At 46.3% G+C, this 20,655-nt stretch overlaps 1 protein-coding gene across 1 annotated transcript in view; it reads right to left on the bottom strand.

Annotated features, from left to right (window-relative positions):
* Positions 1 to 4,059: 4,059 nt before the first annotated feature.
* Positions 4,060 to 20,655, bottom strand: part of GABBR2 (gamma-aminobutyric acid type B receptor subunit 2) — a 399,384-nt gene continuing 382,788 nt past the window's right edge. The window contains exons 18-19 of the mRNA XM_037851102.1: positions 6,923 to 7,031; positions 4,060 to 4,499 (exon numbers count right to left, since the gene is read on the bottom strand). Of these exons, the coding sequence (XP_037707030.1) occupies positions 4,334 to 4,499; positions 6,923 to 7,031 (275 nt within the window). The 3' untranslated portion in view covers positions 4,060 to 4,333. The remainder of the gene's footprint in view (positions 4,500 to 6,922; positions 7,032 to 20,655) is intronic.

Here is a 20,655-nt window from a genome sequence, read left to right as displayed (position 1 = left end):
TTCCAGAAACTTCTCTCAGATCAGACTTGAGTGTTGTCTCCGGAGCCCAGGATGAGGAGACTCCCAGGCAGGGCTTTCTCAAAGGGCTTCAACTCTCAACTGCCTTTCTTTGAAGCTGGGGGATTTCTTTATTTTATTTTTGGCTCAGAAAGAAGGAAAAGGAAGACAGAAAGAACCCTTTAGAAGAAGGATGAAGGGTGACATTACTTTCTGGGCCTCCCTTTAAACTTCAGCTGAAACCAACCCTGCTGTAAGGCCAAACAAGGCGTGAAGAACTTCAGAGAGATCCAGTCAGGGTCTGTGTCACCTCTTTGGGCATTTCCATCTTTCAGATGTGCAAAGAGGAGGCCAAATGTTTTCTTCAGCTGACTTGGTATTTAGTGAGGAAATAAGAGGACCTCAAGAATCCAAGATGGCTGAGAATCGTCTCATTGCTATGGTTCTACCTGGGTCTGGGTCAAAAGCGAGGGAAAGGATAGAGAAGAAAGAGCCAGGGTTTCAAACCCAGGACCTCTGGGCTCCACGCTTGCCCCCAAATGACCTTCTGCCTGACCTTGGCTCCTGTCACTGGGCCTCAGGTTCCCATGACGTGGAGGTCTGCTTCTGCCAGGTCACACTGAGGAGCCCATGCACTAGAAAATTCCAGGCTGGGAACAGCCTTCCAATGAGGTCTGTGGGTCCAGTCCTCCATTTCTGGGGCCCATACCCCATCACATGGCCTCAGGCTCCTCCGTTCTGCTTTGGCCACCCCTGCCCTTGCTCTGCCTCCCAGACCCAGCGACTAACCTAGACACCCTGCAGCCAAAACGCCCAATTCTGCAGCCATGGGGAGGGCCTGGTGCCAGGTGGAGCATCGAGGAAGCAGACGTGACTTGCATCCTCAGGGGGCTCATCGGCTGGGGCCAGGAGAAGGGACGGCGTGGGCATGCACCCAGTGCCTTGAGAGGGGGTCAGCATCCTCAGCACAGAAATGAGGAGTCGTTGAGCTGCTGTTGCAGATTGGGGAAGGCGTCTTGGATGGCGGCCTTGCAGGATGGGATGTGAGATGGAGCTGGAGGCCAAGGGCCGAGCATGATGGAGGAAGTGCAGGGAAGGCCTGGACAACCCAGCCCAGGAAGCCTGGAGTGCTGCTCACTTCCGGGAACAGCTAACCAGGGACTCGAACCCCACCAGGACCTGTCTCTGGCCTCTGCTTCTCTCTGGATGGCTTCGTTTTCCTTTTCCATGGCAGACTACATTTCTCCACATGGAAAAATCCTGGGGGAGGGATTTATTGGTCCAGCTCGGGTGAGATTCCCTTCCTTTGACCACTCACCTGTGGCTGGAAATGGTCTGATGGTTGGTTTTGTGGGTCACCTTAACTGGGCTGTGCCATCGAGCTGTTTGGTCAAACCCTGGCCTGGATGTTACCGTGAAGGTATTTCACAGATAGGATTATAGCATCTACAACCAGTTGACTCTAAGTAAAGGAGATGACCCCCTGTAATGTGGGGGCCTTAAGAGCAAGAGCTGAGTGTTCCAGAGATTGGAAGAAATTCTGCCTCACATGCTTCACCCTCCACTCCTCCTCGAGTTTCCAGCCTAAGGGATTTGGACTGAAGACTTCAACATCACACTTACTGGAGTTTCCAGCCTCTGGCCCTACTGAACTCGAGTTTGCCGGCTTCCACAATTGCATGAGCCAAATCCTTATGAAACATCTCTAGATACGCACACATGCACACACACACACACACACGCATACACACTTCCTGTTGGTTCCGCTCCTCTGGAGATGCTGACCCCCTCTCAAGGCACTGGGTGCATGCCCACGCCGTCCCTCCTCCCAGCCCCAGCCGATGAGCCCCCGAGGGCTCTTCTGTTACTGCTAGCGGAAGGCAAGGAAGTTTCTAGAGGAAAGGACAATGCTGAGCAGGTGACCAGAGGTGTCCCTGAATTTCTTAGCAGAGGAATGTGGTCTCACCTCACCAGCACTTGGGGAAGATCAGGCACTAAAGACAACAGTTTTTTACCTTTTATTCATAAAAACAAATTTGCAACAATTTATTAAAAATTGATACCATGCATTAGGGGGGATACGAGAAATTCCTCATTTACATTGGATTCTGGCAGTTCCGGTCCAATTGAAAGTGTTTGTGCACTACCATCCTTGGAAGATGCCTTCAGGCCAGAGCCTCTCCAGAAATGTAGGGTGTGGTTGCAGTTTAGAAAAGAACAGAACCGATAAGTAGCTAGAGTCACTTCTGTGGGTCTTGTTATTTGCGGGGAATTTAACAACAGAAAAATGGGTGAACCTACAGGATCATTAAGACAGAGAATGTACTTCGTGGATTAACCTAGAAGACTGTGCACGCTCAGAAGTCACAAGGGGTTACAGATGCACACTCATCTCCGACAGGCCAATACTTTTGTTGTTTTTCCTCCTATGCTGGAATAATATTTCTACAGGTATTTTGTGTGTGTGTGCGTGTGTGTGTGTGTGTGTGTGTATACATTATGTACAATCCATTGTCTCTTTCCCTTTGCAAAATGAATGTGGTCCTTGAAATTAAATCTGGTTTGGGTGAAATCAAGAAAGCATGTAAATACTGCTTATCCACAGTGGGTGCCAACACCGGATTTTAGTACCTAGACAGAGAAGGACTTTGACGTGACCTGTGATGGGTGACATTTTTTTCCCCCTAAAAGCTACAGTACCTCCGTGACCTCTCTTTGGGGGAGGGGAAGGGCAGGCTGTCCTATGGAAAATGGGGTGCTGGGACATGTTGGTGAGATTCCCGTGGGTCCCCTGGCGGCCACGGTGGGTTCCTGACTGTGGTGGTTCTGGAAAGAGATTATTGCCTGCCTGTTGAAGCTGCCGTTAGGTTCCTTCAGGGAGGGGGTGGGCTGCTCCGTCGCCAGGACGCCCGGATGTTGTCACCCAGGCCTGTCATCCACAGAGGATGAGCCTGTCTGAGAATGTCAGAGGAGTCCCAGGGAGCCCCACTCCGGCCTGGCTGGGGAGCTTCTGTGGGCCACTCCCAATCCTCCACCTGTCGCAAAGACAGAAGGACAGAGCCGCGACTCCACCTCACGGGTCAGGCCGCTTTGCCGTTTGGTAAACAGCTCTCCTGGATGAGATCGAGTTTAGCTCCTCGGAGTGACCCTGTGAGGTAGGCAAGGACGGGTGTTGTTTCAACCCCATTTCGCTGGACAGGGGAAACTGAGGCTCAGAGGGGTGCTCGTGACTTGCCCAGGGTCACATGGGGAGTCAGCGGAGGGGCAAGGACCGCCAGGCCGCTGCCCTCTGGGGTTTGATGCGAAGGGAAGAGCGATCTTGGGGGTAGGTAGGGGGGCTGACGGGTCACCCCCAGCGATGCAGGGGAGAGCTCGCTGGCTGGTGGGGCGGAAGACGGCCTGCGGGAAGCCCTGTCCCCAACTTGCTCCCCTAAGCCTGCAGGAGTGTCCGTTAGCAGAATGCCCCTGATTCACTTTGGTCAGAAACAAAGTCCGTGGAGACACAACCCCAGCAGCCCTTGGGCCCTGGGGAGCGGTTAAAGTGCACAATCTTGCCGTATCATGTTAGTTGGGACAGACGTTCCATGGCTAGCTTGGGCAGTCCCTCTGATGGGGGACGACACCTGGTGGGGACACAAGGACACGGCCAACAAGGTGGGTGAGCGACGGACTCTCGGGGAAGGCTGCGGAGAGCGGCGTGCCCTAAACCCCCCAGTCCCGGAACGGGTGTTATTGTGTTAATGTGTGGCGTTTATCAGAGAGTAACAAACAGCCCCTTCAGTGACGGAGGTCCCTTGGGGAGCCCAGCCCTCCGGCCCGCCCTCCACCCTGGGCCCAATGCTGGCCCTGCAGACTCGCCAGTCCAGGAAGGCTGGCTTGGCTGGACCCGGCTGCCCCTGCCCAGCATCCCCTTCGGCATGGAGCTGGGCCGGCCTGGGGGTCCACCGCCAGGGACGTGTGTGCAGAGTGGCAGAGGTGGTTTCTCCAGAAGCCCCTCACCTCTTCCCCAGGCTGCTGAAGGCCGCACAGTGACGTCTAGCTAGAGTTCCAGTGCCCCTATCCTTGTCTAGAATGTTTTTTATTGTGTGTGCAAGTTTCAAATATCCCAGCTCCTCCTTGTTTGCAGAAGTCGAGGGAGAAGTCGTTTCCATTCCTCTTCCTGTGAAAGAATAAAACCTCCACAAATAAGGCTTGAGGTCAGGTGCCAGGTGCCCCCGTCCCATCCACCTGAGTTCCGTCCGAGCAGCCGTGCCAGGCCGGCCGTGTTCCCATTGCGGATGGCCTCTGCCCGGTGTGGTTCCGTCACGGGGGAGGCCCCGGCCCCGGGCCCCCACCCTCACAGGCCCGAGACCATGACTCGGAAGGAGGGTGGCACGTGTCTGTGGCGGGGGCTGGCGGTGGGGCTGACGCAGGGGCTGACGCAGCTGGCGTCCACGCCTCCGATGGAAGGGAGGTAGGCGTGGTGCAGGATGGGGAGCTGCAGGGACAGCCGGCGCTGGATGCTGGGGCGGGAGAGAAAGAGAGAGGGGCGGCTGTTAGTGAAGGCTTTAGGCCGCTTGCCAGCTTGACTCTCTCTGGTCAACAAGCTGACGGTAGGTGCAGACTTTTCCCTGCAGCCAAGATCTGTCCATCCACCCATCCACCTGCTCAGCCAGTTAGTGGGTGTTTAAGGAAGGCCTACCCATGCCAGCCCCTGCTCTAGGAGCAGCCAGGGGACAACGATAGAGAAGACAACCTCTTCTCGAGCTTCTGGTCCAGGATTCGGAGGCGATTATCGTAACTGTCACAGTGGTCTCAGAAGACCTGGTCCTGATCACAGGACATTGTTGCAGACAGACAGCTGTCCTTCAGGCCTCCACCTCACCTGGCTCTCGGACCCAGCCCTGCCAGCTCCTTGGCGGCTTCATCCCCCCGCAGACCCCTGCCTTGCTCTGGACCTCACCCCTCCTTGCCCAGCTGATTCCAATGGGTCCCTTCTTTTGGCTTCATGGATGACAGGCAATATCTTTCCAACAAAAGAAGACTCTTTCCAAGGTTTCCCGTGGCCTGTCTTTAGGAAAAAGAGGATGTGGTATGCAGGACTCTAATATCTGACTCTTGCCAAATTTTCTAGGTGACCCTCCCACCACCCCCAAACCCTACCCTGCAGCAGCTAGTCTCCCCCAAAACACTGCTCACGGGCCCTCTGTGCCCTGGCACGGGCTGTTTTCCCTGCTTGGAATTCCCTTTCTCCACTTCCCGATCGGTGAACCTCCTTTTCCTTCAACTTCCAGTGTCAGTGTCACCTTGGGGCTGGCTGATGTCCTCAGAGTGACCCCTGACCCCTCCAAGCCCCCAAGACCCTTGGAAAATGCCCAGACTGAACCCAAACACACCAGAGGCGGGCCGGGGCCAGGTGGGTTTGCACGTGGACAGGAGAAGGGGCAGCCACCCTGCCCCTCGCCCCACCACGCCCATTCTGCTCCCGCCTTCTCATTGCGGCCTCAGCTCCTGCTGGGCAACGAGGCCCTGAAGTCATCCGCAGGCTGCCCGGGCGAGCGCTCCTGCTGGGCTCCACGGAAGCACCCGGAACCTCGCCCTCTGGAAGGTGCATTCGCCGAGGGCCGAGGCTGTGCCCTTCCACCTCTCCGTCCCGCAAGGGCCTGGCCACTCGGGTGGAAGAACCCGGAGCTCCACGGAAAGCCAGGCAGGTGGGTGAGAGAGGAACAGTGTTCCCAGTAATCGACCAGGGGAGACTGCAGTGTTCATGGGACTTGCTTTCGGAAAGAGAACCTGAACTGGAGAGGCTGGGACTCTCGCTCCTTCTATTAGTATTAGATCACCCTGCTTTGAGGGGGGGGGGTGAGTCAGTTCGGGGGCCTACCCCACCCCAACAGGGTGTAGCCCTGGAGCTCGGGATGCTGAGGGGACCTGAGATGGCTGGGGACAGGTGAGGTGCTGTCTGCACTCCCCAGGGGCTGTTGACCAGAAGGGCTTCTCCCCAGAGACCTCTCACAGATGTTCACGAGACCAGACGGTTGGAGGTCTCGTCTTATAATTAAAGTTCTACAGGTGTGTGACGACTAATTTCGGGTGTCAACCTGGCTGGGCTAGGGTGTCCAGTCGTTTTGTCACACTGGCTGGGATGTTGCTGTGAAGGTATTTGATTAGCACCTACAATCAGGTAACTTTAAGTAAAGGAGATGACCCTCCATAACGTGCGTGGGCTCGTCCGATCCCTGGACGGCCTTAAGAGCAGAAGCTAAGGTTTCCTGGAGAAAAAAATTCTGCCACAGGACTGGAGCACCAACCCCTGCCGACCCTCCAAACCGCCGCGGATTTTGAACCTGTCAGCCCCCACAACTGCGTGAGCCAATAAATCCATCTCCCTCTCTCCCTATTTCTCTGTTTGGGATATTGGTTCTGTTTTCTGGAAAACCCGGACCAATAACACTCTCTAACCTTCTTCCCTGCTTTCTTTTTCTCCAAAGCATCTATTGTTTAACGTACCAAATACCTAGCCTTTTTACTAAGGTGTTGTTTCACCAGATGGAATGCCTGGAGCCCCATGGAGGGAGGGAATTTGTGTCCTTCACTGCTGTGGCCCCAGGTCTCAGTACCTGATTGTTACATCGAAGCATTTAGCAAAGTTAAATTTTACATGTAACAAAGGCAGCCCGTGCAGTGGCGAGGTTGGCACGTTGGCAGACCCGCTTCCAATCCTGCCTCCTGCACTCAGCGACTAGGGGAGCTCTGACAAGTCACCTCCCCTGTTTGAATATTAGGTGTCCCATCAGTCGAAGGAGCATTGCAATGTCACCCAGATCGTGGGACTGCCGTGACATTCAACTAAAATAATAGATAAGAAAATAATGCTGCAGATTGCAAAACTCTGGGCAGGAGTGACACGCTCTTAGTTAATACCCCTCAGGGAGCCGGTACTTACTGTTCCGGAGAGTTTATATCTTCTATAGGCTCTTTGCAGGTCCGAGAGGGCTCCGTTGTGTTCCACTGCAGCTGGGGATTTTGATTTTTTAAAACGGCCTTTCCCCCATCTAAATGCAAAACAACGAGGTCACAAACAATATCACCACACATTCTATTAACTTAATCTGTAATATTATTTTTAAACTTAATTTTTAAAAACCTCCTGTTCTAGTTTGCTAATGCTGCAGAATGCAAAACACCAGAGATGGATTGGCTTTTATAAAATGGGGATTTATTTCGCTACACAGTTACAGTCTTAAGGCCACAAAGCGTCCAAGGCAACACATCAGCAATCAGGTACCCTCACCGGAGGATGGCCAATGGCCTCCGGAAAACCTCTGTTAGCTAGGAAGGCAGCTGGCATCTGCTCCAAAGCTCCGGCCTCAAAACGGCTTTCTCCCAGGACGTTCCTCTCTAGCAAGCTTGCTCCCCTTCAAAACATCACTCCCAGCTGCACTCTCTTTCTTCCCCCCAAGTCAGCTCATTTATATAGCTCCACTGATCAAGGCCCACCCCGAATGGGCGGGGCCATGCCTCCATGGGACCATCTCATCAAAATTATCTCCCACAGCTGGGTGGGGCACATTCCAAGCAAATCTAACCAACACCAAAACTTCTGCCCCACACAAGACTACAAAGATAATGGCATTTGGGGGACACAATACACTCAAACTGGCACACCTCCACACAATCTTCTTCCCAGAATGCTGCCCAGAGAAAGAATGTAAACAAACAAATCGTCCCTCTGTGTTCTCCGAGTTTCTACAGCCACTCTCCAGGGACTGAGCCGTGAGCTGAGAGCCCTCTGCCCAGGGAGGGAGGTGGCCTGTGTGGGGACGGGCATGGCATGTCCTGGACCCTCTCCTCTCTCCAAGAAAAATGGTGAGGGGAGAGGGGGTGAAGGGGGAGAGTGGGAAATCAAGCCTACTGATGTAGGCAGCATAATATAGAAACGGCCTTTTCCATCGGTGCAGAGGAATGTAATGACGAAGAAAAGCACAGACCAAGGAATATTTTCCATAAGATTGGCAAAGATTGCAAATAATAATAATAGCCAGTAAATTGCTGGGGTGGGGGCGTAAACTGGCATCTTTCTGGAGGCACTGTCAATGCATACCAAATACTATAACAACGAGTGTGGCAGGTTGAGTTGTGTACCCCAGAGGAAAAATCAGGTTCTTAATCTTAATCCATTCCTGTGGGTGTGAACCCATTTGTATATGGGATCTTTTGAACATACTCCTTTTAGTTAACTGAATCAGGATGGGTCTTAATCCAATTACTGGGAGCCTTATAGAGAGAAGCCATGGGCAGGAGCCAGAAGTTGGAGGTCAACTGTGATGGTTAAGTTCATGTGTCAACTTGGCCAGTTTATGGTGTCCAGCTGTTGGGCAAGCACACACTGATCTGATTGTCACTGTGCGGACATTCTGTGGATTTAAATCATCAGTAAGTTGACTGCATCTATGGCTGATTGCATCTACAATCAACAAAGGAGATTGCCTTCAGCAATGAGAGACATCTCATCCAATCAACTGAAGGCTTTACAAGGAGAAGTGATGATTTCAGCAGTCAGAAGAGAGAACTTTCATTTCTGCTTCAGATAGCCAGCTTCTCCTGGGGAATTAATCAAAAACCTTCATCGGAATTCCCAGCTTGCAGTGTGCCCTACAGACTTGCCCATCCCCACGGTCCCCTAAGACAATTCTTATAAAAGTTGCATAATATTTACATTATAAATATCTCTGGTCAGTTCTGTTTCCCTAGAGAACCCTAATACATCGATGAATCCAGAAGGGAAAGGAGAGGACATTGCCATGTGATGGGAAAGCCAAAGAACCCAAGGATTTTCAACCACCAAAATGCTATCAATCCCAGAAGGGCCAGCCTTCCAGCCTCTGAAACCAGGAGCCAATAAATCCCTGTTGTTCAGCCAACCCACTGTATGGTATTTGTCATAGCAGCTGGGAAACTATGACAACATGCACAATTTTACCCAGAAATTCCACTTCTGGAAATTATCCTAAGGAAATAATTAAGGATGTGTGCAAAAGATTTAACAATAAAGATGTTCAAATCATCATTGCTTACAATATCAAAAAGTTGGATCTAATCAGAATGGGTGCAGTAATGATGGACTAGTTACCTACATGACAGGGACTTCCATTCAGAGGGATATTGATGTGCTGCAGACCCCCTGGGGAGCTTGAAAGAAATTTAAATAACTGCCCCCCACCCCAGAGACCTGGACTTGGTCTGGGGAGGGGCAGTGCTGTATTTTTTGCTGCAGTGAGAAACCATATATGTATGTCATTTTGCACCCATATGAGTGTATTTGTTGGATAAATTTCCAAAGTGAAATTTCTGGATCAGAAGGTATGTGCAGGTGGGACTTTGGCAGAGATTGCCAGATAGCTTGGAGGTCAGAATAATTTCTATTCCACACAGCAATGCTTGAGAATGCTTGTTTCCCCACCAGTTCCCTCACATTCTCAACAACTTTTTGATTTTTGATCTTTCCCAGTCTTTTAGGTAGAAATGGTGTCTCATTGCCATTTTAATTCACATTTTAAAAATAAGGAGTGAGATAGAGCATCTTTTAATAAGTTTGAAGAACCATTTGTATTTCCTTTCGTGAGAACTCCCTTTTCATATCTTTTACTCATTTTTTCTTTTGCATTGTGGTCTTTTTCTTATTACTTTGTATATTCTTATACATAATTTTGTGTAATTTTCTATAGTTTTTCTTTATGTATGAGGGAAAAGCCCATTAGCTAAGCTAATTTTTCCTTGGCCTGGTTTGTTTTTTTCTGACCTTGCTTATGAGGGTTTTGCACTGCAAAAATAATTTTTTTTTGTAGTTAAGTTTATCAGTTTTTTAGTTTATGGCTTCTGTGTGTTGTACACAGTACACTCTGAGATCACTTTCTAAATAATCTCTCTGAGATTATTTTTAAAAATTCTCCTGTGGTTTCTCCTAGTACTTTCATGGTTTCACTATTTCCATTTAAATCTTTAATCCATCTGGAATTTAACAGTGCTTGGGGTGAGGTAAGGATCTAACTTTCCTCTTTTCAAGATGGCTACTCATTTATCCCAATGAAATTTCTTGAACAGTCGTTTCTCCCCACACTGATGTGAAATGCCCACCTTTATCAGGAACTAAAATTACTAGGAGTAATTTTCATTCCTTTAATTTCCTCGTCACGTATCTCAATTTGAAATAATTTTGTAATTAACATCTTATATAAGAAGAATTATATAATATTGATTCTAAAAGAATACTTACTACTTATATAATAAGAATACAAGAAAAGAAAAGATTAAAAGAGAATTTTATAAGAAATTAATGAATATACAGTAGTGACAAAATTCAAACAATGGGAAATATATAAAATGAAATGTAAAAGAATCCCTTTTCTCATTCACTCTTTCCTTTCACACAGGTTAAGACTCGTAACAATTTGGTGTTTGTTTTTTCAAACCTTTTAAAAAAATGTGCTTACACACAGATATACACTCACACACACACACACAAACACATACACACATACTCCCTACCCAGACACCCAAATTTACTGATTCACTTTATGAAGTCAACACCCAGGTTGTCCTAAAAGCTACCTCTTGGTATTCCACTGTCACAACACCTGATAATGCATAGTGAAAGGAGTTCAAAACCTCATCTGAAAGCAATGCCACTACCACTGAGAAGGTGGGTTCCCCCAGTCAACCTTTTGATATATCTGACATTAACTGTTTTCTGGTCCTGATCCCTGCAGATAAGACTCATGATCCAGGTGCATCAGAGGACCCGGGTGCAGAAAATAAAGCCAAAAGGGTTTTCATGGTGATGCTGTGAGCATGTCTGTTGGTTCCCTACCGGAATAATAATTTTGATTTTTGGAATTGCTGCGGTGGCCTTATACTTGGATCATAAAACTTTCTCCCTTGGAATGGCACTGATCATTTCGCTACTATTTTTTTAGTCATTGTTGGAGTAATAGTCTATCTTGAAGTATGCCGGAAGCCCATGGAGCCCACCACCATCAGACTAGAATTACTGAGGTTTAAAATTACCCAGGATTGACTGGCGGCAGTATCAGTCATTGCCTGACTGAAATCTTCTATTAAACCTGGATATCTTTGGGCCATGGGGCCTTTTTAAAGTCTCCCAAGCATTTTTAATTAGAAATCAACTCAGGCTTGTAAAAAGCTTGCTATCTGCTTTTGGAATGTTCTCATGCCCTACTGTCTGTGTGAAAGCTCTTTCTTCCTCTACCCTGTTACGGTAACTGCCAACCTTCTTGCCCTCTTTCCACCATCACTGATGATCCAGCTGCTGCCTCTCACTGGCTCTGCCCGACTGCTCCTGAGATTGTTTTTTAAAAATGCAACTTTATTAGATATATTCACCACACACCAAACACTCCATCCGAAGTATACAATCAGTGGCTCACAGTGTCATCACATAGTTGTGCGTTCATCCCCACAATCAATTTTAGAATGCATTCTTTACTACAAAAGGAAAAACAAAAAAATAAAAATATAAAAGAGAACCCAAAACATTCCCATACCCCTTATCCCCTCCATTATTGACCCCTATATTGATGTGGTACATTTGTTACTGTTGATGGAAGCATATTAAGATATTACTGTCAACCATAGTCCGTAGTTTGCAAAAGGTACATTTTCCCCCATATATCCCTCTCATTAACTCTTTGTAAAAGAGTTAATGGTTCATGAGAAACTTATTTATATTTGTACTGTTAATCACAGACATCGTCCATCATAAGGTTCACTGTGTTACACATTCCCATATTTTAACCTCTAGCTTTCCTTCTGGTGACATACATGGCTCTAAACAACTCCTTTCAACCACATTCACTCACAATTCAGCAGTATTACTTATACTCACAATAACGTGCTACCATCACCTCTATCCATTTCCAAATGTTTACATTCAACCTAGTTAAAAATTCTGCGTATATTAATCAACTGCTCCCCATTCTCTAGCCTCATTCTATGTTCTGGTAACATATATTCTAGATTTTATGACTACTGAGTTTACATATTCTAATTAGTTCACATTAGTGAAAGTATACAATACTTGTCTTTTGGTGTCTGACTTACTTCCCTCAGTGTAATATCCTCAAGGTTTATCTATGTTGTCACGTGCTTTAGGACTTCATTCCGTCCTACTACTGAGTAAGATTCCACTGTATGTACACATTTTGTTTATCCATTCATTGGTTGATGGACACTTGGGTTGTTTCCATCTTTTGGTAATTGTGAATAATGCTGCTATGAACATCGGTGTGCAAGTGTCTGTTCATGTCCCTGCTTTCAGATCTTCTGGGTAAATACTGAGTAGCAGGATTGCTGGGTGTCAGGCAACTCTATATTTAGCTTTTTGAGGAACTGCCAAACCATCTTTCATAGCAGCTGTAACGTTTTACATTCCCACCAGCAGTGAATAAGTGTTCTCATTTCTCCACATCCCCTCCAACACTTGTAATTTCCTGTTTGTTTAATAGCGGCCATTCTAGTGGGTGTGAAATGGTATATCACTGTGGTTTTGATTTGCATTTCCCTAACAGCTAGTGAAGATGAGCACTTTTTCATGTATTTTTCAGCCATTTATATTTCCTCTGTGGAAAAATGTCTACTCATGTTTTTTGCCCGTTTTAAAATTGGGTTATTTGTTTTTTATTGTTGAGTTGTAGGATTTCTTCATATATTCTGGATATCAAATCCTCATTAGATAAGTGGTTTCCAAGTATTTTCTCCCATTGAGTTGGCTGCTGTTTTACCCTTTAACAAAGTCCTTTGAAAGCAAAAAATTATTCAATTTTGAGGTGGTCTCATTTATCTTTCTGTTGTTGTTGTTGCTTATGCTTTGGGTGTGAGGTTAAAGAAGCTACCCACCTATCAGTAGGTCTTGAAGATGTTTCCCCATATTTCCTTCTAGGAATTTTATGTGGCTTTTATATTTAGGTCTTCGATCCTTTTTGAATTAATTTTTGTATAGGATGTGAGGTAGGGGTCCTCTTTCATTCTTTTGGATATGTATATCCAGTTCTCCCAGCACCATTTATTGAAGAGACTGTTCTGTCCCAGTTGAGTGGATTTGGGAGCCTTGTCAAAAATCAATTGACCATAGATATGTGGGTCTATTTCTGTACTCTCAATCCGATTCCATTGATCAGTAAGTCTATCCTTATCCCAGTACCAAGCTGTTTTGACCACTGTGGCTTTATAATATGCTTTAAAGTCAGGAAACGTGATGCCTCCCACTTCATTCTTCTTTTTTAAAGATGTTTTTGGCTATTTGAGGCCCCTTTCCCTTCCAAATAAATTTGATAACTAGCTTTTCCATTTCTGCAAAGTAGTCTGTTGGAATTTTGATTGATATTGCATTGAATTTGTAGCTCAATTTGGGTAGCACTGACATGACATTCAGCCTTCCAATCCATGAACATGGAATGTCCTTCCATTTATTCAGATCTTTTTAAAATTTCTTTTAGCAATGTTTTTTAGTTTTCTGTGTACAGATCCTTTACATCCTTGGTTAAGTTTATTCCCAGATATTTGATTCTTTTGGTTGATATTGTGAATGGAATTTTTTTCTTGATTACCTCCTTGTATAGCTCATTACTAGTGTACTGATTTTTGCATGTCCATCTTGTATCCCACCACTTTGTTGAACTCGTTTATTAGGTCAAGTAGCTTTGTCATAGTTTTTTTTTTTTTGGATTTTCTAAATATAGTATCATGTCATCTGCAAAGAGTGAGAGGTTTATTTCTTCCTTTCCAATTTGGATGCCTTTTATTCCTTTCTCTTGCCTAACTGCTCTAGCAACAACATTTAGCATACTGTTGAATAACAGTGGTGACAGTGGGTATCCTTGTCTTGTTCCCTATCTTAGAGAAAAAGCTTTCAGTCTCTCACCATTGAGTACAAAGTTAGCTGTGGGTTTTTCACATATGCCCTTTATCACGCTGAGGATTTTTCCTTCAATTCTTGCCTTTTGAAGTGTTTTTATCAAGAAAGTATGCTGAATTTTGTCAGATGCCTTTTCTGCACAAATTGAGATGATCATGTGCTTTTCCCCTTTCAATTTGTTAATGTAGTATATTACATTAATTGATTTTCTTGTGTTGAGCCTCCCTTGCATACCTGGGATAAAATCCACTTGGTCATTGTGATGGTTAGGCTCATGTGTCAACTTGGACAGGTGATAGTACCCAGGTGTCTGGTCAAACAAGCACTGGCCTAATCATTACTGCAAGGACATTTGTGGCTGGTTAATAACCAGAAGGCTGGTTTATTAAATCATCAGTCAATTGGCTGCAGCTGTGACTGATTACATCAAGGAAGGGCATGTCTTCCACAATGAGGAATGCAATCAGCTGGATTTAATCCAATCATTTGAAGACTTTTAAGTGAGACAGATAGAGGACCTTCACTTCTTTGGCTAACCAGCAAAGTTGCCAGTTCTTTTCCTGAGGAGTTCATTGAACATCTTCATTGGAGTTGCCAGTTTGCTGCCTGCCCTACAGAATTTGGACTCATGCATACCCACAGTTGTGTGAGACAGTTTTATAAAATCTTATATTTATAGATATCTCTTGTTGATTCTGTTTCCCTAGAGAACCCTAACTAATACAACTTGGTACCAGGAGTGGTTCTTGAGAAATAGAATCTTAAAATGGGCTTCTACAATTGGTTTTCTACACTAAGATTCAAAGGCACTAATGACTCCATTTCCAGTAATCAAGATGACAGTGACAGTTCACGATGTGAGTTGGCAAAGCAGATATGCAAAATAGCACTGTTCGATTCTCCCAGTCATACTCTTGTATGAAGCAAGGCTCTGGGTGACAGTGTTTTTGACACCTTTACAGAATTTTGCAGAGTTAAGACGTATAATGATGTTGGCTGGTTGCTCTTTGATACGCTGGATAAAGTTATAAGAGAAAGGGATGAGCTAAAGGCTTCAAATTTAAAACTTAAGCACTGTATGACAGAGGTAAAGATATCTATGTGTGCTCTGAAAGAAAATCTTATTTCCTGTGGCCGCAGACTTGAGGTTTCTGAAAGCCAGATCCAGAGTCTCATTGTGAGAGTAGCAGATTTACAACATAAACTAAAATCTCAACCTTGCAGGGTGTCTGCTGTTAAAGTAAAGGCATTGATTGGAAAAGAATGGGATTCTGAAACTTGGGATGGGGGCATATGGATTGATAATAATGGCAGTGAGGACACTGGACCCTGGACTCTGCTGAGTCTTTGTTAGATATACCTGTAGCGGTCTGTCCTGAGGAAACACCACCCCATCCCCCCACTGCCTCCAGTTTCCCTTGAGGAGAGAGCTACCCAACCTCCACTTTGCTTTGAGGAAACAGCCCCCCCTCACCTCCAGTCTGCCCTGAGGAGCCTGCCATCCAATCTCTACCTAAAGAGATAAACCCTTCAGTGCCTGCTAAACCTGTAGTCACCTCCCCTGAGGAAGCAGCCCTCACTCCTCTGTCTGGAGAGATTAATGCTGTTTCAGCAGATGAAACTGCAACAGAATGTTTTGAGGTAAATAGCTTGAGGGATACTTCTAATTCATTTCATGACCCACCCCCACCACCAATCTTCAAGACCTATAACTAGACTAAAGTCCCAAAAGGAACCAAAGGGTGAGGTACAAAGTGTGACCCATGAGGAAGTACGCTATACTCCAAAAGAACTGTATGAGTTTTCCAACTTATATAGATAGAAATCAGGGAAATATGTGTGGGAATGGATATTAAGGGTGTGGGATAATGGTGACAGGAATATAAAGTTGGATCAGGCTGAATTTACTGATATGGGCCCAGTAAGCAGACATTCTGCATTCAATGTTGTAGCTTGAGGGGTTAGAAAAGGCATTAACAGTTTGTTTGGGTGTTTGGCTGAATCGTGGATCAAAAGGTCGCTGACATTACCTGAGGTCAAAATGCCAGAAATGCCCTGGTATAATGTAGAGGAGGAGATTCAAAGGCACAGAGAGATTGGAATGTTAGAGTGGACTTATCATGGAAGACCTGCTCACACACCCCTGGAATATCCAGAGAACACACCTTTTACCAGGACTGTGAGGGATAAATTTGTGAGACTAGCTCCATCATCCCTGAAGAGCTCTGTAGTTGCCCTTCTCTGTAGGTCAGATATTACTGTAGGAACTGCTGTCACTGAGCTGGAATCCTTAAACACAATGGTGACAATCAGATACAGTCAGCAGAAGCCATGTGGCAGCAGTTAATCGTCAAAGACAAGGTGGGCATGGCTACCATAATGGAAAACAGGCTCAAGGCAGCAGTCAAAATAATCTGACTCACAGAGACTTATGGCATTGGCTAGTAGATCATGGAGTACTTAGCAGTAAAACAGATGGGCAGTCTACTAAATTCTTGTTTGAGCTGTATAAGCAGAAGAATTCTAGGTCAAGTGAACAAAAGTCAACCTTGAATTACAAAAACAGAGAGTCACAGCCCCTTAATCAATTCCCAGACTTGAGACAGTTTACAGATCCAAAGCCCCTTGAATAATGGGAAGGCTGGGTACCCTTGGGGAAGGACCCTGTTACACTGCCGAAAATTTATACTGTTAATCTTCCTCCCAGCCTTCCCCAGAGGGACCTACGGCCTTTTACCAGGGTGACTGTGCACTGGGGAAAAGGAAATGATCAGATATTTCAGGGATTATTAGACACTGGTTCAGAAGCTGCATTAATTCCTGGAGACCCAAAACATCACTCTGATCCACCAGTCAGAGTTGGGGCTTATGGATGTCAGGTGATCGATGGAGTTTTAGCTTAGGTCTATCTTACGGTGGGTCCAGTGGGTCCCTGGACCCATTCTGTGGTTATTTCCCCAGTGCTGGAATGCATAATTGGAATAGACATACTCAGCAACTGGCAGAATCCTCATGTTGGTTCCCTGATATGGGGAGGGAGGGCTATTATGGCGGAAAAGGCCAAGTGGAAGCCACTAGAACTGCCCCTGCCTAGCAAAATAGTAAACCAGAAGCAATACCAGATTCTTGGAGGGATTGCAGAGATTAACGCCACTCTTAAGGACTTGAAGGATGCAGGGGTGGTGATTCCCACCACATCCCCATTCAACTCTCCTATTTGGCCTGTGCAGAAAACAGATGGGTTTTGGAGGATGACAGTTGATTATCATAAGCTTAACTAGGTGGTGTCTCCAATTGCAGCCGCTTTTCCAGATGTGGTATCATTGCTTGAGCAAATCAACACATCCCTGGGTATCTGGTATGCAGCTATTGATCTGGCAAATGCTTTTTTCTCAATAGCTGCAAGAACCACCAGAAACAGTTTGCATTCAGCTGGCAAGGCCAGCAGTATACATTCACTGTGCTACCTCAGGGTTATATCAACTCTCCAGCCCTATGTCATAACATTGTCTGCAGGGATCTTGATCATTTCTCCTTTCGACAAGACATCACACTCGTCCATTATATTGATGATATCATGTTGATTGGTCCTAGTGAGCAAGAAGTAGCAACTACTCTAGATTTGTTGGTAAGATATTTGTGTGGCAGAGGATGGGAGATAAATCCAACAAAAATACAGGGGTCTTCCACCTCAGTAAAATCTCTAGGTGTCCAGCGGTGTGGGGCATGTTGAGATATCCCTTCTAAGGTGAAGGATAAGCTGTTGCATCTGGTCCCTCCTATGACCAAAAAGGAGGCACAACACTTAGTTGGCTTCTTTGGATTTTGGCCCATTTACTGAGTGACCAGAAAAGCTTCTAGTTTTGAGTGGGGACCAGAACAAGATGAGGCTCTGTGACAGGTCCAGTCTGCTGTGCAGGCTGCTGTGCCACTTGGACCATATGATCCAGCTGATCCAAAGGTGCTGGAAGTGTCAAGTGGCAAATAGAGATGCTGTTTGGAGCCTTTGGCAGGCTCCTATAGGAGAATCACAATGCAGGCCCTTAGGATTTTTGAGTAAGACCTTACCTTCCTCTGCAGATAACTACTCTCCATTTGAGAAGCAGGCCTGCTATTGGGCCTTAGTAGAGACAGAATGCTTAACCATGGGCCACCAAGTTACCATGAGACCTGAGTTACCTATCATGAGCTGGGTATTGTCCAACCCACCAAGCCATAAAGTTGGGTGTGCACAGCAGCACTCCATCAAATGGAAATGGTATACACAAGATAGAGCTCAAGCTGGTCCTGAAGGCACAAGTAAATTACATGAGGAAGTGGCCCAAATGTCCATGGCCCCCACTCCTTCCACCTTACCTCCTCTTTCCCAGCCCACAGCTATGGCATCTTCGGGAGTTCCTTACAATCAGTTGACTGAGGAATAGAAAACTCAGGCCTGGTTTACAAATGGTTCTGCATGATATGGAGGCACCACCCGAAAGTGGACAGCTGCAGCACTGCAGCCCCTTTCTGGGATGTCCCTGAAAGACAGTGTTGAGGGGAAATCCTTCCTGTGGGTGGAACTTTGAGCAGTACACCTGGTTGTTCACTTTGCTTGGAAGGAGAACTGGCCAGAGGTGCATTTGTATACTGATTCCTGGGCTGTTGCTAATGGTTTGGCTGGATGGTCAGGGAATTGGAAGGAACATGATTGGAAAATTGGTGACAAGAAGTCTTGGGAAGAGGTATGTGGATAGACCTTTCTCAGTGGGCAAAAAACATGAAGATATTTGTGTCCCATGTGAATGCTCACCAGAGGGTGACTTCAGCAGAGGAAGCTTTTAATAATCAAGTGGATAAGATGACCTGTTTGGTGGATACCAATCAGCCTCTTTCCCCAGCCACTCCTGTCATTGCCCAATGGGCTCATGAACGAAGTGGTCATGGTGGTAGGGATGGAGGTTATGCATGGGCTCAGCAACATGGACTTCCACTCACCAAGGCTGACCTGGCCACAGCCACTGCTGAGTGTCCAATCTGCCAGCAGCAGAGACCCACATTCAGCCCCGATATGGTACCATTCCTCAAGGTGATCAGCCTGCTACCTGGTGGCAGGTTATTACATTGGACCACTTCCATCATGAAAGGGGCAGTGATTTGTTCTAACTGGAATAGACATATACTCTGGATATGGGTTTGCCTTCCCTGCACACAATGCTTCTGCCAAAACTACCATCCATGGACTTACGGAATGCCTTATCCACCGTCATGGTATTCCACACAGCACTGCTTCAGACCAAGGAACCCACTTCACAGCAAATGAAGTGAGGGGATGGGCACATGCTCATGGAATTCTCTGGTCTCACCATGTTCCCCATCATCCCGAGGCAGCTGGGTTGACAGAACAGTGGAATGGCCTATTGAAGACTCAATTACGGCGCCAACTAGGTGGCAATTCCTTGCAGGGCTGGGGCAGTGTTCTCCAGGAGGCTGTGTATGCTCTGAATCAGCGTCCACTCTATGGTGCTGTTTCTCCCATAGCCAGGATTCATGGGTCCAGGAATCAAGGGGTGGAAACAGGAGTGGCACCACTCACTGTCACTCCTAGTGATCCACTAGGGAAATTTTTGCTTCCTGTCCCTGCAATCTTAAGCTCTGCTGGTTTACAAGTCTTAGTTCCAAAAGGAGGAGTGCTTCCATCAGGAAACACAACAATAATTCCATTGAACTGGAAGTTAAGACTGCCACCTGGCCACTTTGGGCTTCTCATGCCTCTGAATCAACAGGCAAGGAAGGGGATTACTGTACTGGCTGGGGTGACTGATCCTGACTATCAAGGGGAAACAACACTACAACTACACAATGGAGATAAAGAAGAATTTTCCTGGAATACAGGAGAGCCCCTAGGGCATCTCTTAGTACTACCATGCCCCACATGATTAAAGTCAATGGAAAACTGCAACAACCCAATCCCCGCAGGATTACCAATGGCCAAGAAACATCAGGAATGAAGGTTTGGGTCACCCATCAGGCAAAGAACCACGGCCAGCTGAAGTGCTTGCTGAGGGTAAAGGGAACATAGAATGGGTAGTGGAAAAACGTAGTGATAAATATGAACTATGACCACATGATCTGTTACAGAAACGAGGACTATGATGCCATGAATATTTCCTCCTCGTTTTGTTATGAGTATGTTTGTATTTGTCTGTAAAGTAAATATCTTTGCTTTCTTCTCTATCTTATTCCCTTATCATATGACATAAGCTGTATTGTTCATTCTGCAGTATTTACATTAAAAGAAATCAATTTTAACAGTTAATGTCACCCAAGAACTTGCACCCTATTCTGGAGAGATTTAATGCATTTCTGGTTGTATGTACGACAGTGGAGTATTGTTAGGCGAAATACATGTCTGTTGTTGTTCTCTACTTAGAGATAAAGTATGGTTTAAGGTGATGTGTATAACTGCCAAGTTGACAAGGTGTGGACTGTGATGGTTAGGTTCATGTGTCAACTTGACCAGGTGATAGTGCCCAGGTGTCTGGTCAAGCAAGCACTGGCCTAACCATTACTGTAAGGAAATTTGTAGCTGGTTAATAAACCAGAAGGCTGGTTTATTAAATCATCAGTCGACTGGCTGCAGCTGTGACTAATTACATCAAGGAAGGGCATGTTTTCCACAATGAGGAATGCAATCAGCTAGATTTAATCCAATCATTTGAAGACTTTTAAGTGAGACGGATAGAGGACCTTCACTTCTTTGGCTA

The sequence above is a fragment of the Choloepus didactylus genome, chromosome 10 (assembly GCF_015220235.1).
Source record: "Choloepus didactylus isolate mChoDid1 chromosome 10, mChoDid1.pri, whole genome shotgun sequence".
NCBI classification, from domain to species: Eukaryota; Metazoa; Chordata; class Mammalia; order Pilosa; family Megalonychidae; genus Choloepus; species Choloepus didactylus.
This window is presented reverse-complemented; position numbering and strand designations above follow the sequence as displayed.